The 15,341-nt window shown below is 46.6% G+C and overlaps 3 protein-coding genes across 3 annotated transcripts in view; 2 read left to right on the top strand and 1 right to left on the bottom strand.

The window, feature by feature from the left end:
- Positions 1–5,926: 5,926 nt before the first annotated feature.
- On the top strand, positions 5,927–7,911 carry RXFP3 (relaxin family peptide receptor 3). Its single transcript, XM_034657034.1, has one exon. It carries the CDS (start codon positions 6,507–6,509, stop codon positions 7,881–7,883), a length of 1,377 nt encoding a protein of 458 aa, XP_034512925.1. The 5' UTR covers positions 5,927–6,506; the 3' UTR covers positions 7,884–7,911.
- Positions 7,912–7,944: 33 nt separating this feature from the next.
- On the top strand, positions 7,945–12,416 carry LOC117801603. Its single transcript, XM_034657035.1, has 2 exons — positions 7,945–8,567; positions 10,687–12,416. Exons 1-2 carry the CDS (start codon positions 7,956–7,958, stop codon positions 10,798–10,800), a joined length of 726 nt encoding a protein of 241 aa, XP_034512926.1. The 5' UTR covers positions 7,945–7,955; the 3' UTR covers positions 10,801–12,416.
- A 474-nt stretch (positions 12,417–12,890) lies between these two features.
- Positions 12,891–15,341, bottom strand: part of SLC45A2 (solute carrier family 45 member 2) — a 32,488-nt gene continuing 30,037 nt past the window's right edge. The window contains exon 7 of the mRNA XM_002919436.4: positions 12,891–13,112. Within this exon, the coding sequence (XP_002919482.4) occupies positions 12,891–13,112 (222 nt within the window). The remainder of the gene's footprint in view (positions 13,113–15,341) is intronic.

Genomic DNA, 15,341 nt, shown 5'->3' with positions numbered 1-15,341 from the left:
TTTAAAATATTTTATAATTTATTTTATAACATTTTATATTTTAGTTCTTTAATCAACGTTGTTTAAAGTACGTGGCTTAATTTTGAAAGATTTGAGGACTTATAGTAATCATTCTTTTGTTGATATCTAGTTTAATTCCACTGTGCTCAAAATACGTGTTCTGTATGATTTCAATCCTTGAAATCTGTTGAAACTTGGTTTTGGCTCAGCAAGTGGCCTATCTTGGGGAATGTTTAATGCGTATTTGAAGAAAGCGTGCATTTGCTGGATGTTGAGAATAAATGTAGGACTTACCCTTAGGACGTGCCTCTTCCAGGGTTTAGACTAAAAGCCTAGACTGTTTACTTATTCCCCTCCCCTTTACTAAGCTTGAACTTCAGTCTTTATTGTCCCAGCACTGCAGAGCTGTTGAGATAACTACTCAGTTAAGTAGCCTTCAACTCCTGTTTCCTGCTGGGTATTGTAATAGCCTGGCCTACTGTGGTAGTCAGCTTTCAAGACCATCCCAAGGACGTCTGCCTCCTAGTAATCATATTCCTGTATAACTCCCCTCTTCTTGAGTGTGGACTAGATTTATTTTTTTTTAATATTTTATTTATTTATTTGACAGAGAAAAAGCACAAGCAATGGGAGTGGGAGAGGGAGAAGCAGGCTCCCTGCTAAGCAGGGAGCCTGATGTGGGACTTGATCCCAGGACCCTGGGATCATGACCTGAGCCAAAGGCAGACGCTTAACTGCCTGAGCCACCCGGGCGTCCCTGGACTGGACTTACGAATTGGCCTCTAAAGAATAGAATAGAGAAGAAGTGGTGGGAGCGTCACTTCTTCTACTAGATCATAAAAACACTATAGTTTTCATGCCAATTTCTCTGTCTCTCTCTCATCACTCACCCCTCTGGAAACCAGCTGCCATATTGTGAAGCAGCCCTATGGAGAATCCCACAGAGTGAAAAATCAAGGTCTGCCCACAACCTTGTGAGTGAACTTAAAAGCGATCCCACTCCCTACCACTAAATCTATTAAATAAACCTGCAGCCCCAGCTGATAGCTTGCCTGCAACCTTATGATAGACCTTGAGCCAACCTGGATTCTTGACCCACACAAACGGTGAGATGATACTTCTTGTTTTAAGCCATAAAGTTTTAACACAAATTATTATTTGGCAAGAGATAGCTAACACAGACAGAAATGGAAAAATAGAAAGAAGTAGATGGATTCAGGAATTTGGGGGGCTTAGTTTTGTTTTTGTTCTTGAGAACATGCTAACAAGATCTTCTAGATTGAGTTATGTTNACTTAAAAGCAATCCCACTCCCTACCACTAAATCTATTAAATAAACCTGCAGCCCCAGCTGATAGCTTGCCTGCAACCTTATGATAGACCTTGAGCCAACCTGGATTCTTGACCCACACAAACGGTGAGATGATACTTCTTGTTTTAAGCCATAAAGTTTTAACACAAATTATTATTTGGCAAGAGATAGCTAACACAGACAGAAATGGAAAAATAGAAAGAAGTAGATGGATTCAGGAATTTGGGGGGCTTAGTTTTGTTTTTGTTCTTGAGAACATGCTAACAAGATCTTCTAGATTGAGTTATGTTGGTGTAAGGGAAAATGAGAGATAAAGAATTACTCTTGGGTTTTTGGTTCAGTTATGTGAATGGTAATGCCTTCGACTTAGACTGAGAAATCTGAAGGAAATCAGCAACCATGCAGAAGTGCCAAGTAACAGTTGGATATGCAACTCTGGAGTTCTGGGTGTTAAAGACTGGAAATCAGATCTGGGATGATAGTAGTATCAACCTCACTGGTTTTCAGTATTAGATGAGAAAATGCAGATAAAACATTTGCACAATGCACACAGTTACCTGTAGTGGGTAGAATTGTGTCCCCTGGAAAANAACAGTTATGTGAATGGTAATGCCTTCGACTTAGATTGAGAAATCTGAAGGAAATCAGCAACCATGCAGAAGTGCCAAGTAACAGTTGGATATGCAACTCTGGAGTTCTGGGTGTTAAAGACTGGAAATCAGATCTGGGATGATAGTAGTATCAACCTCACTGGTTTTCAGTATTAGATGAGAAAATGCAGATAAAACATTTGCACAATGCACACAGTTACCTGTAGTGGGTAGAATTGTGTCCCCTGGAAAAATGTTCAAATCCTAGTCCCTGTTACCTGTGAATGTGACCTTGTTTGGAAATATAAATGTACATTCTTTGCAGATGTAATTAGTTAGGATGAGGTCATACGGANGTGAGAAACTGCAGATAAAACATTTGCACAGTGCACACAGTTGTTACCTGTAGTGGGTAGAATTGTGTCCCCTGGAAAGAAATGTTCAAATCCTAGTCCCTGTTACCTGTGAATGTGACCTTGTTTGGAAATATAAATGTACATTCTTTGCAGATGTAATTAGTTAGGATGAGGTCATACGGATTAAAGTGGACCCTAATTCGATGACTGGTGTCCTTATAGAGAGAAAACAGAGACACAAAGATAAACGCAGAAAAGAGAATCCCATCTGGGGGCGCCTGGGTGGCACAGCGGTTAGGCGTCTGCCTTCGGCTCAGGGCGTGATCCCGGCGTTGTGGGATCGAGCCCCACATCAGGCTCTTCCTCTGTGAGTCTGCTTCTTCCTCTCCCACTCCCCCTGCTTGTGTTCCCTCTCTCGCTGGCTGTCTCTATCTCTGTTGAATAAAGAAATTTAAAAAANAACGTAAAAAAGAGAATCCCATCTGAAGACAAAGACAGGGATGATAGTGATGCTGTTACAAACCAGGGAATCAACATAGNACGCAGAAAAGAGAATCCCATCTGAAGACAAAGACAGGGATGATAGTGATGCTGTTACAAACCAGGGAATCAACATAGACCCACCGGAAGTTAGGAGAGAGACATGGGATGTTTTCTCCCTCAGAGTCTCCAAGAAACCCACTCTGCCAACACCTTGATTTCTGACTTCTAATCTCAAAGATTTTGCGATAATAAATTCTTTTCGTTTTAAACCACCTGTTTTGCTGTAATTTGTTACAGCAACCCTAGGAAAATAACAGTGTCCAAATAAATGTGAAATATGAGTGGTTATCGTTTCTATTATTATCATTCATATTGTGCCAGTGTTGTTTTTGTTGTTATATATCCAAACACCTAGCACACTGCTTTGTGCATATTAGGAACTTAATTCATAATTATGGTAAAATAAAAATCCGTGATATCTTCAGACTGAAAAGAAGTGATGCACAGTGAAGGATAGCTGCACATAATCCAAAAGAATGTTGAAAGAATAGATTCTTTTCTCCTTTTATCTGAAAACTCACTTTGTTTTGTAGAATCCCAGAATCAAGATTATATATCTCCTCTCTAACCTGACTGATGTAATTTCCTGCCTCCTCATTTAGATCCAGCTCAAGTTCTTCTGTCTTGCTACAGTCTACCCAGAACAAACTACCATGTGATAACATGCTCCCCCAAACTCACACCCTAGCCTTTACTTACATGTTAGTTATATATTACATTATTTGGATTATGAACTTATACACCTAAATGATATTTGACCACAACTGATATGTCTCTCTCCTTGAATTTTTTAGATGATGTTTGAGAAAAGTATCATCCTTGCTTTTAAGATAAATTGTCTCAAATATCTTTAGTTCATGTTGGAAAGGTTTATTTCATATTTGAAAGGGGATTTTTGCTTCCATAACAAAGGCTTAGTTAAGTGATACTATAAATTCCTGAACATGAGCTCTGGTTCATTTTCAGAGAGCACATTTGGAAATGAAGAATATTCTAGGCTCAGAAGCATTCTGGCAGCATTCTCAAAGAGTAGCACTTGGGAACAGCCTCTCCTGGGGGCTCAATCTGAGCTGTGCTGGCTAGTATTCAAGGCCTGGTGTACCTCAGGAGCACAGGGCCCTCCCAGTCTCACAGTGAAAAAAATGTCATTGTTGGGCCCAAATGTGATTTTAGGGAAACCTGCCAAGACCTCCTTCTCTTCCTTTGCTTCCAATCCTAGTGTGTGATAAACCATCACTGGACATTAATTACTTTTGGGGACTTAATATTTTTTTACATGGAAAGTTAGAAAAGAAATAAAAGTCCAGATGTTCCCAAACTTGGGAAAAAATTAGTATCATCTGGAAGAATGCTTTTAAAATGTAGAGTCTTGGGCCCTTTTCCAAATCCACCAAGAATCAGAATCTCTGGGCCAGCATGGGGCTGGGGGGAGAGTTGCAATTTACATTTTTAGCAAGTTCTCCACCTGACTCTGATGTCACCTGCTTAGTACCTACCCTCAGAATATTTGAAAACTATAATTCCTTCCATATACAGATATGAAAACCAAGGCAAAGGGCTGTCAGGATATGCCGTAGTCTTCCTTGTTTTTCAACAGCACCTTGAAATTTTTTTTTTTTTTAAGGAAGGAGAGATAAAAATTTGATGGAGAAAGAACTGGTAAAACATGAAGTGAAAAGTGAGCTTGAAGGTGAGACTACTAAACAGAGATAAGAGGTGTCCACAGAGGCACCCTTTGAATTGGGAGCAATAACCACAGGAGGGCTGATCTTTTTCAGATTAGAACAGTTCAAAGGTGGATTGGTTTTGGTTTGTTCTTTACTGAAGCCCTGACGCCCTCTAGCGGGCAAGTAGAGAAGTCCAGGGTCCATAGTGAAGCGTGTTCTCTGCTTTGGAATTGGGTTCTTGCTTTGGAATCCAGGTTGTTTCAGTTTACCTTCATATGTTTTGGGGACCATATTTCTTTTTTAACTAAGTATTTTACTATCTCCTCTGCTTTAAAGTCACATCCTCTTGATCTCTGTAAGTAAAGTTGTGGACTCTGCAGGAGAGAGGACAGCCATGCCTAAGATATTTTTGTCTCAGTTTAATTGGGGACAGTTAGGAAAACATTTCAAATTTCTTAAGTTCACCCTAAAAAAGTGCAATTTACACTAGAGCAGTTGAAGTGGCATTTAAATAAACTGCAGTTTGAGAAGTAATTCAAATGGCTTACACTGGTTCCCGTTGTCCAAAGTAACTTAGAAGATTCTTTAGCATTTACTTCCACTGACCTGAAAAACACCTGCTAAAGAGTTCTGATTATAACAGTAGTGAAAGTAAGATGCTAGTGGTCCAAAAATAGTCTATGGAATCCTCTATTCCAACTGCATCAAGGTAAAGAGAATGCATGTGAGTAAACAATTTGTGTAAGAGCTTTGGGCTAAGAGCTGGACAGGTGGTATCTAACATCTGTGAACTCAGCTCACCAATGATATATTCTCTGCTTAGCCTCAGTTCTCAGAATATACCAAAGGCAGAGGGCAACATATAGAGTTTTGCTATATGAGGACACTTTGAAAATCCTAACAGTCACAGGAACCAAGTAGTTAGATAATTAAAGAAGGAGAAGTGGAGCTTGTGTTTGTGTATCTGGTTAAAGCCCATCATCTGACTTAGGGTCTGGTCATGAAAAGAGGTTGCACATTGCTTTTAAAAATAAAAATGGGCAAGAGATAGTGAATTTATAGAACCATCTTTCATCAAATGGGATCGTTTCAAAGATAAAGTGGGAGGAAAGAAGAAAGAAAAAAATTCTAATACCTGTATTTATGTTTGGGAATAAGAAAGAAAAATGCACCGCAAATCAAAGCTGACTTTCTCCAGCAGCAGATGAAAATAAAGGGTTACAACCATCTTCTGAAACTTTGAAATGGAAAGGGGGTAATCAGCTGGTGGGCTCTGCCAGCTACCCACAGCTTCCTCCTCCCCGAGGCGGGCGTGGCGAAGTTCAGCACCTCGGAAAGCGCCCCCTCATCCCCCGCGCGGGGGTTACGCATGCTCCCTGGGAGCCCGCAGCCTAGGCTTTGCGGGCGCGAATATAACTCGGGTGGCCGCCGCTGGCAACTCACTGGGAGCTGACAACAGCGGAGAGATGAAGGCGCGAGGCAGGGTGGTCGAAAGACTTCCAGAGGGTCAGAGCGAAGTAGACGGAACTCTCCTATCTTTTTCCTCTCAAAGGACAGAAACCTCGTCTTAGCACGAGCAGAGGAAACCGACAAAGGTATTTGAAAGAGGAGAGGGCCCCCAGTAGTGGTCCTGAGCGGCAGGGGTATAGGCTTGTGCCCAACAAAGCCAGTGGGGGAACGTCTGAATCGTACAGCAAGGACCAGGAGACTCCGACCTTGGCCAGAGAACCCTTGGATGCCCACCTTTCGCCTCAGGAGCTGCACCGCTCAGCTGTAGAACTCCCCTCCAGAACAGACGCCAAGCGCAACTCCGGCGCCCAAGGCTGTGTAGCCTGAGCGGGGAAAGCGTTTGGCATCCAGTTCCCGGGAGCTCTCTACAGCTGCGGCTTTTGAAAGCTCCCACGCACGCCCAGCGCGCTCGCCGGAACAGAACCCCAGCGAGTTGGACTCGCTTGGGTCTTGACTTCCTCCCCCACCCCTCGAACATGACCTAGAGGCACCTGCGCTTGCAGGTGGTCGCTGCAGCCACGACAGTCACCATGAATAAGGAGGCTGGCGGAGACGAGCTCGCAGAAGTCTTCAGTCTGATCCCCTACCTTCTGCAGGCGGCCAACACCAGCGGCAACGCGTCGCCCCAGCTCCAGGACTTGTGGTGGGAGCTGGGGCTAGAACTGCCGGACGGCGCGGCGCCGGGGCATGCCCCGGGCACCGGCGGGGCAGAAAGTGCGGACCCCGAGGCCCGGGTGCGGATCCTCATCAGCGTGGTGTACTGGGTGGTTTGCGCGTTGGGGCTGACGGGCAACCTGCTGGTGCTCTACTTGATGAAGAGTAAGCAGGGATGGCGCAAGTCCTCCATCAACCTCTTTGTCACCAACCTGGCGCTGACAGACTTTCAGTTCGTACTCACCCTGCCCTTCTGGGCGGTGGAAAACGCTCTCGACTTCAAATGGCCATTCGGCAAGGCCATGTGTAAGATCGTATCCATAGTGACGTCCATGAATATGTACGCCAGCGTCTTCTTCCTCACCTCCATGAGCGTGGCGCGCTACCACTCGGTGGCCTCGGCTCTTAAGAGCCACCGGACCCGAGGACATGACCGGGGCGACTGCTGCGGCCAGCACCTGGCGGGCAGCTGCTGCTTCTCAGCCAAAGCCCTGTGCGTATTGATCTGGGCCTCCGCAGCGCTGGCCTCGTTGCCCAACGCCATCTTCTCCAACACCATCAAGGTCATGGGCGAGGAGCTGTGCCTCGTGCGCTTCCCGGACAAGTTGCTGGGCGGAGACAGACAGTTCTGGCTGGGCCTCTACCACTTGCAGAAGGTGCTGCTAGGCTTTGTGCTTCCGTTGAGCATCATCAGCCTGTGCTATCTGCTGCTGGTGCGCTTCATCTCCGACCGCCGCGTAGCCGGGACCGAGGGAGGAACCTCAGCGGCCCGGGGCGGCCTGGCCGCAGCCAGCGCCCGGAGACGGTCCAAGGTCACCAAATCAGTAACCATCGTGGTCCTGTCCTTCTTCCTGTGTTGGCTGCCCAACCAGGCGCTCACCACCTGGAGCATCCTCATCAAGTTCAACGCCGTGCCCTTCAGCCAAGAGTATTTCCTGTGCCAGGTATACGCGTTCCCGGTGAGCGTGTGCCTGGCTCACTCCAACAGCTGTCTCAACCCTATCCTCTACTGCCTGGTGCGCCGCGAGTTCCGCCAAGCGCTCAAGAGTCTCCTGTGGCGCATGGCGTCGCCTTCTCTCACCAGCATGCGCCCTTTCACGGCCAACACCAAGCCAGAGCCCGAGGATCAGGGGCTGCGGGCCCTGGCACCTCTCCACCCGACCGCGGAGCCTGACCTGGTCTACTACCCGCCCGGCGTGGTGGTCTACAGTGGGGGGCGCTACGACCTGCTGCCCAGCAGCTCCGCCTACTGACTCAGGCCCAGAGGGCACAGGCGCTGCAAAGTGGCCTTCTCCGAGAGGGGAAAGAGGAGAGCGGATTAGGAGATGCCGGATCGAGAGGTAGGAGGGATCAGGATAGGGAAAGGCGCAAAGGAGCAGCCTGTGAAAAGGCGGGGAGGGAGAGCAGGGGGTGCTGTCTGCGGAGAGGGAAGGCTTAGAAACCTGGTGGAGAGAGGACGCTGGAAAAGGGGCAGAGGTCGGCCTCGCAGGGCCAAGCCACAAGCCTTCGTCCCCTTCTCTCCCCGCACAACTCTTCCACTTCCTAAGCTGTCAACCCTGGGCGGCGTGGGGGCGCCTAGAAGCGGAGAAAGGAATCAGGAACGTAGAGAAATTGGGGCACGAGGAAGTGGGTCTCAGCCAAATGGTGCGCAATTGGACGCATTTATTCCAGCGATTTTTATGGAGCTCTCGAAGGGGTCCTCAAAGTGCGTCCAACTAGGGGAGCCGCCTATAAAACTTTTCCTTTGCGCCTTGGCACGCGAGACCGCTACCGAGCCGTCTGACTTGCTGCGTGGCTGCGTAGGGGACCTAATTTGGGAAGAAGAAACCTTTTCGGAATCGGAAGAAAGGGACAATCCTGATCCGCCCTCCAGAGAAAGGCACCGCGAGAGGGGCACCTCCCACGGGGCCGTTGTATCGTTTACCATCCGGGACAGGGTGAGTGGGTACGCGGGAGCCGGACCGCGACTCTATGCTTAGTTGTCGCCCGAGGCAAAACACTTGTTTCCAACCGCGCTAGGGATTCGCTGGGGAGTGGCGTCACGACGGGAGGGAGCGGGCGCAATGTGAGGAGAGGGGACTGAATAGAGACTTCTTCAGGCCACCCCCCTCTACGGGAAAGGGGAGCTCACGCGCTCACTTGGTGACTGAGCAGGAAGTGAGTGCACCAGACACTGGAAGCCGGGACGTCCCGGTTCCCCGGAGAGCGGAGTGGGTGCCTGGAAACGCCCTGCTCTGCGGCTGCGCGTGGCAGGTGAGCTGTGCCCTGGAGCAACTTGAAAAAAGGTCTGTGTAGACAGGCCTGGGAGTGGGGACTTCTCTGCAGCTCCCAGCCCCGCCCCCATCTTCGCGAATCCGGATGTCCGTTTGATAGGGACTCTGGAACAACCAGTAGAGGGGTGGTTCCGCCAGGGTTTTTGTAGGCTTAGATAGAAAACTAAGATGCCGTAAGAAAGGTGCAGGGGCGGGGGGAGGGGGGACTCCTGGAAACCAAATTCCTAGAACCAAATTTCAACATGAGGGGTGGGGTGGGAAAGGGAACGGAAGAGTGAAGTAAAATCTGTCCTAAAGGCAAGAGAGTACAGCGAGCCTGTTCTGAGGGGATCCCCAGAATTTCTGATGTGGGGTTCTTTCTCCTAGTATGGAGAGGACAAGGTGGGGAGTAAGACTTCCCATAGGACACGACGTTAACCAAGTTCCACTTATTCTAAGGAGCACTCTGCACAGCGAGCGTGTGTTATAAATTCTTCCTTAACCCCCAGGCAATCTAGGGAATCATCTCTGAAGAGTGACACGTTTCTTATGACAATTCTGCTCTGGTCACAGAGTGAGGATGCTTAGGGAATGAGGATCAAACATCAGTCTACCCATCCAACCCCCAGTTTTGACAGAGGTGCTACTGTTCTCTTGGGAGATCTAGGTTGGGGTAAAACAAGAAGAAGAAAAACCCAGCAACACGGGCATCTACTGGTGTGGTTATTTTAATACAATAACTAATCATTATATAAACATGTCTGTTTAAACAGCCTCTCAAACTGTCAATCTTTTTGTAATTTTGTTGGGAACTTCCTTATATTGTCTGAGATTTGAGGTCAGTGCGACCATCTACAGCCCTGGCATCCCTTATCCTGTGACACAGCACAGTACAGTTACTCAGCCTTCATACCTTTGCCACAAAAACAAAGCTTCCTGAGCTCCTCAATCCTGAGCAGTCTTGAGAAGTTAACTTTTTTAGAAAACAGAAGAATGCGTCTGTTTTAAAGTAGTCAAATTTGGGGGCACCTGGGTGGCTCAGTTGTTAAGCATCTGCCTTCAGCTCAGGGCATGATCCTAGGGTCCTGGGATCGAACCCTGCTTCTTCCTCTCCCACTCCCCCTGCTTGTGTTCCCTCTCTCTCTGGCTGTCTTTCTCATTGTCAAATAAATAAAATAAAATAAAATAAAATAAAATAAAATAAAATAAAATTTAAAAAGTAGTCAAATTTGGGACCCACCCATGGCTGGCTCAGTCAGTACAGTATGTGACTTTTGATCTCTGGGTCCTAAGTTCAAGTCCCATCTGGGGTGCAGGATTTACTTTAAAACATAAACATAGAAAGTAGTCAAATTAGTCTTTCTTTGCCCTTTAGGAAGAAAAATTATTGATACTGATATTGCATAGCAATTGGGCTAATAAAAATTGAACTGCGGGGCGCCTGGGTGGCTCAGTGGGTTATGTGTCTGCCTTTGACTCAGGTTGTGGGATCTCTGCATGGGGCTCCCTGCTCAGCAGCAGGAAGTCGGCTTCTCCCTCTCCCCCTGCAGCTGCGCCTGCTGTGGGCACTCTCTCTCAAATAAGTAAACTCTTTTTAAAAATATTAAACTGCAAGCTCCTCCAAGTCCCCAAAACAAAATAAACAGGCAAGTGAACACCCAGAAAGAACAAACAGTAATAGCTTGGCTGTGTATCCATGTATAATGTTGATATTAGACTTTTACTGAAAGATTCTCTTTATCAAAGGAACTTGCCATTTCAATTCTGACAATAAAATACTGTGTTGGTATCTTGGGGTTTTTAGGAAAGTATATTGAAGTGTGTGCTTCCCGTGATGGACCCTAGGAAAACAGAAGGTGCTAGGGACAAGGCCTTCATGAAAGAACACTGCGACAATAATCAACTGGTCCCCATCTGAACCTGAGGGCTTCTGTGAACATGGCTGGAGGGAGCAGAGACTATGACTTCCGTCTACCACAAAGACAAAAAAATAAGCTAGGAAATGGCCATATTTATTTTATTCTTTTGAGTGCCAGTTGTGCGCCAAGCCCTGTACTGGGTGCTGAGATGACAAACATCAACTAGACACGTTACTGAATTTTACATCTAGGAGGAGACACAGCCATGTCTACGAGGTAAATAAGTCATGAAACAATGAGTTGAATGTCATAGCAAAGCTTAAAGAAAGTGCTATGGGAATATAGGGGATGGAAAGATCGGCTCTGCTGGGGGGTCAGAGACTTCCTCACCAAAATAGTACTTGCAGTGGACCTGGAAATATGGGTACAATTTAGATGGGCAGGAATGGCCATTTAGACAGGCGGTGGGCACATAAAGAGAACACTCGAGGCTGACGGAAAGCAATGATTAAAGGTCTGGGATTGGAATGTCAGCTGCATGGTGGGGGAAGCAGGAAGCAAGCAGCTTGGCTTCCTTTTCTTCTACAGAATTTTCTGGGATTTCTGTTCAGAATTTAGGTGTCCCTGTATTAGTTTTATTTGTCTGGGAATGGAACATTTTTGTCGCAGAGAGAACATGTCACCAGTATACTGAGAACAAGTACTTGAGCTCCCAAAAGTGGTTAAAGGCTTTTAAAATTGGCTTCTATCCACTCAGTCAAACCGCAGTGGAGATGAGTTAAAAGAGCCGAGTGTTTATTTGAATATTTGAGTGTATGTGAGTGCATATGTATGGGGGGGACACCATGCTCTAGCTCCTTTCTTCATGCCAGCAGCCCATCCAGTGCTCCAGCTGAAAAGTCACTTATAATAAAGACCACGTCCTGTGGTTGGCCAGACATGACGACTTTTAACTTCTTGGGGTCCAGGTAAGATGGTCCTCTGCTGCAGGTCACGCTCCTAGCTCCCCCATTCATTGATTTCAAAATCTTCAATCACCAGAATAGTCTTTGGGGAAACGATCAGGAAATAAACATTGAACTCTGCAAATAATTCCATTTTAAAATCTTACAGAGGCCAAAGACAGGTGGGTAAAGCAAGGGAGGTAGCTCGGTGCTGTTTCTTTTATAAATGTAGGGTACTGAGTCACATGGGGTCCTCTGAACATTTACTCATCATCATCCCACACTTACGGGGAAGGGGGCCAATATTATCCCTGGTCGCTCCTCTAACTCAGTCATGACCTCGCAGCTCTAGGATAGATAATGTGGTAGAGAAGGAGGAAGGAAGACTGGGGAAGAGGGAGTGGTTTTGAGTGTTGACTATTTCGTGTGATTTATTAAATAGTATACTGAAAGTGAAAAAAACAGCATAGCTGTATGGGGACAGAATGGTCATCCATGTACCAGTTGTTCACCTTTGTAATCGTGAGGCTGCCTGGGACCTGTGGCTGCCACTGCCTAGCGTCACAAGAGAGGGTCATACCGCATATCATCCAGAAAAGATCACAGTTCAAAATTCGAAGGACCGGTTTCTACTGAACATGCATCGCTTTCCAACTATTGTAAAGTAAAAAAAGAACAAAAACAAAACTTTTTTTAAGTTGAACCATTGTAAGTCAAGGGCTATCTGTCTATATGAGCAAATTAAATATGAATTAAATATGAGTAAATTATTATCATAAAATAAATCATCAGCAATATTTTCAGTATTGGTGAATTAATGAAAAATATGACCCCCCCCTTTTTTTTAAGAGGAGAAAAAAAAAAACACATGATAGAATAAACCCAATTGTGTGTAGAACTAGTGTGCTTCTCAAGCTCTGACAAGGTCAGGAACACCCTGAGAGGGAGGCGCTCTCTCCCTCACTCAACCTTTGCGGCAGTGAATGGAGGCAGGGCCCCGCCTTTCCTAAAATAAATGATGCCCGAAATCTGGAAACTGCTGTGCAGAGAGCTGGCAGAAAGTGAAGTGTGGGCAGCCCAGTGCGACTGAAGCCATAACACAGGGCATCCAGGGGGCAGACCCCAACACGGCGGAGCCAAAAAAAGAGACTGATCTCCTGCCATGGACGTCCCTGTGTCTGCAGGTAGGGACAGTGTTTATTGACCTAATCCACATATCTAACAAAGAGAGCCACAAAACAGCAGCCGACCAGCGCCACGGCAGAGGCTGTGATCACCACGATGACGCTCCCAGCCTTGTTGACCAGAAAGCCCAGGCCACCTCCAACCAGGATCTGAGCCAGCTGTACCATGCAGGTGAGGACAGCGCAGTCCAGGCCCTGCCCTCTCCCGTCGCCATCCCCGCCCCCTCCTGGGGCCTGATGTCTCTGCAAGGGAAACACAGGAACACGCTTAATCTACGTGAACGGTCCTTTAGGGCAGAAGTCGGCACACCTTTTCTGTGAAGAGCCAGGGAGGAAATCCTTTCAGCCTGTGGGTCCCCTGGTCTCGGCTGCAACTGCGTAGCTCTGCCTTTGTAGTGGAAAAGCAGCGACTGTGGATAATCGAGTTGGTGTTCCAATATCACTTAATGGACCTTGGCATGTGAATTTCATATCATTCTCACTTGTCACAAATGCTATCCTTCTATGGATTTTCTTTTAACAAATCATTTAAAATTTTTAAGAGAATTCTTAGCTCACAGGCTGTACAAAAACAGGGGGCAGGCCACAGGTGGCCCATGAGACATAGTTTGCCAACCCCCGATTTAAGGTCACCAAGAAGCTGCAGGAGGCTCTTCTTCCTACCCACCACGGAGTTTTAAACTCCCCCTGTTAATGCCCACGAAGGCTAGATCATTAAGATATGCAAAATCATCTCTTCCTAAGAAGTCAATAAGAACAATGTAATGGAAACTCAATAAATATGCCATTCCTTTCCTTCCCTTATGTTAGAAGTTCAAATATGTTTAAGAAGGGTGCTGAAGCACAAATCCACACAGGAGAAGCAACATAAAAAACCCAATTCAACCTTTCAGAGCGCGGTTGGTCTGAACTGCTTGATGATGTTGCCATTCATCGGGTGTCTTTTATGTGCTGGGCCTTATGCAAGATTCTTTGGCTTGTGTCGCATCACCTCATCTTCCCCTCCTCCCTGGATGCACTTGTTATCATCCCCACAGAACAACAATAATACTAACTACCATTTTTTGAGTCTTTGCCAGGTGCTAGGTAGGCACGATGCTAGACACCCCACCTGCACTACCTTGTTTAATTTCATTCTCCAGCCACTCCATAAGGTGGGCATATTATTCCCATTTGCTTGATTAGGAAGCTCAGGCATTGGAGTCTGAATGATAATTCCTACACCATTAAGTAAAAAAAAAAAAAAAAAAAAAGCATTGTGCAGAAAATGCACATTATACTTTGAATATGAGAGGGAAAATAGGAAAACAGATTCATACTTGCTTGATGTTGATTTTAAAATACTGGAAAGATAAACAAGAACCTAGCAAGTGTGCTCACATGTAGGCCCCAGAGGGAGACAGGAAACGTGTAGGTAGGAGCCACTTCCGGTGTGCACGTGGATATCACTGGCATTATTGAACCATGTGAACATACCACCTTAACTAAAAAGGAACTGATATTTAATAAATAAATGAATAACACCCCCCGTGTCGCACACCTGCCAAGTAGGGGCAGCAGAATTTGAACCCAGGTTTCTCTGAGTCCAAACATGTGTGTGTTTGTCCTCGTATGGCCTTTCTCCTAGGAGAGACAGTTCTTCATGATAACTGTCTCTAACAGCAAAACCCTTGCATGCATCAAAACATTCGTGACACTGTTTGCCGGGAAGTGAGGACAGCCACAAACTCTCCTTTAGAAAGTTCTAACTCCTAGTGCCACTTCACCCTGCAGCCTTTGGCAGGTCAAGTGATAGAGAAGACGGCCAGCGCTGCAACCACATAGACGTGCTCCGTGTTTCTCTGGTGCCACGCATCCGGGTAGTTGGAAGTTCTCTCTTTAGCTCTTGTATCACTAAGCCAGGTAAGGAAATGTGACGCCTATTGTCATGGAGAACAATGGACATCTTTTGAAAAGAAGAGGTGGTCATCTTAGAGCAGAAATACCCAACCTACTCTTCTTGGGGGCCAGCTTGGTATCTTGTCCTCCAGCCTGAGCTCCAAGGCAGAGATGGGGCAGGCCTCCCTGGAGGCAGCTGGTGGGGTGATCACCAGCAACCTCGGCTTTCCTCCCTGCACACAGCGTCTGACTTACTAAAACCTGCACTCCAAGGGAAATTCGGGCTAGGAATCTCCTACCTTTAACCAATAATTGCCAGAAATTCCACCTTTGCAGCCACAGGGGTGGGGGACCCAGAAATGCTGCAGGTGCATGGGACATTGGGGCAGTTGTCAGAATCCCCAGGTTCCCCTTTCTTTGTCTCTGTGTGACACACGGTGGGCTGGTTCCTCAGCATTACTGAGCCCCCTTTTCCTAATCAGATAACGGGCCATAACGGGACCTGCTCTACTGCTCTCCAGGTGCCCAGGGCTCCTGAGTAAGGAGGAGGGTGTGGGCTGGGAAGGTGCTCATGCTTTGGTCAGACCATCATTA

The sequence above is a fragment of the Ailuropoda melanoleuca genome, chromosome 3, assembly GCF_002007445.2.
Source record: "Ailuropoda melanoleuca isolate Jingjing chromosome 3, ASM200744v2, whole genome shotgun sequence".
In the NCBI taxonomy this organism is placed as follows: domain Eukaryota; kingdom Metazoa; phylum Chordata; class Mammalia; order Carnivora; family Ursidae; genus Ailuropoda; species Ailuropoda melanoleuca.
Note: the sequence above shows the minus strand (reverse complement) of the source record. Positions and strands in the feature narration are given on the sequence as shown.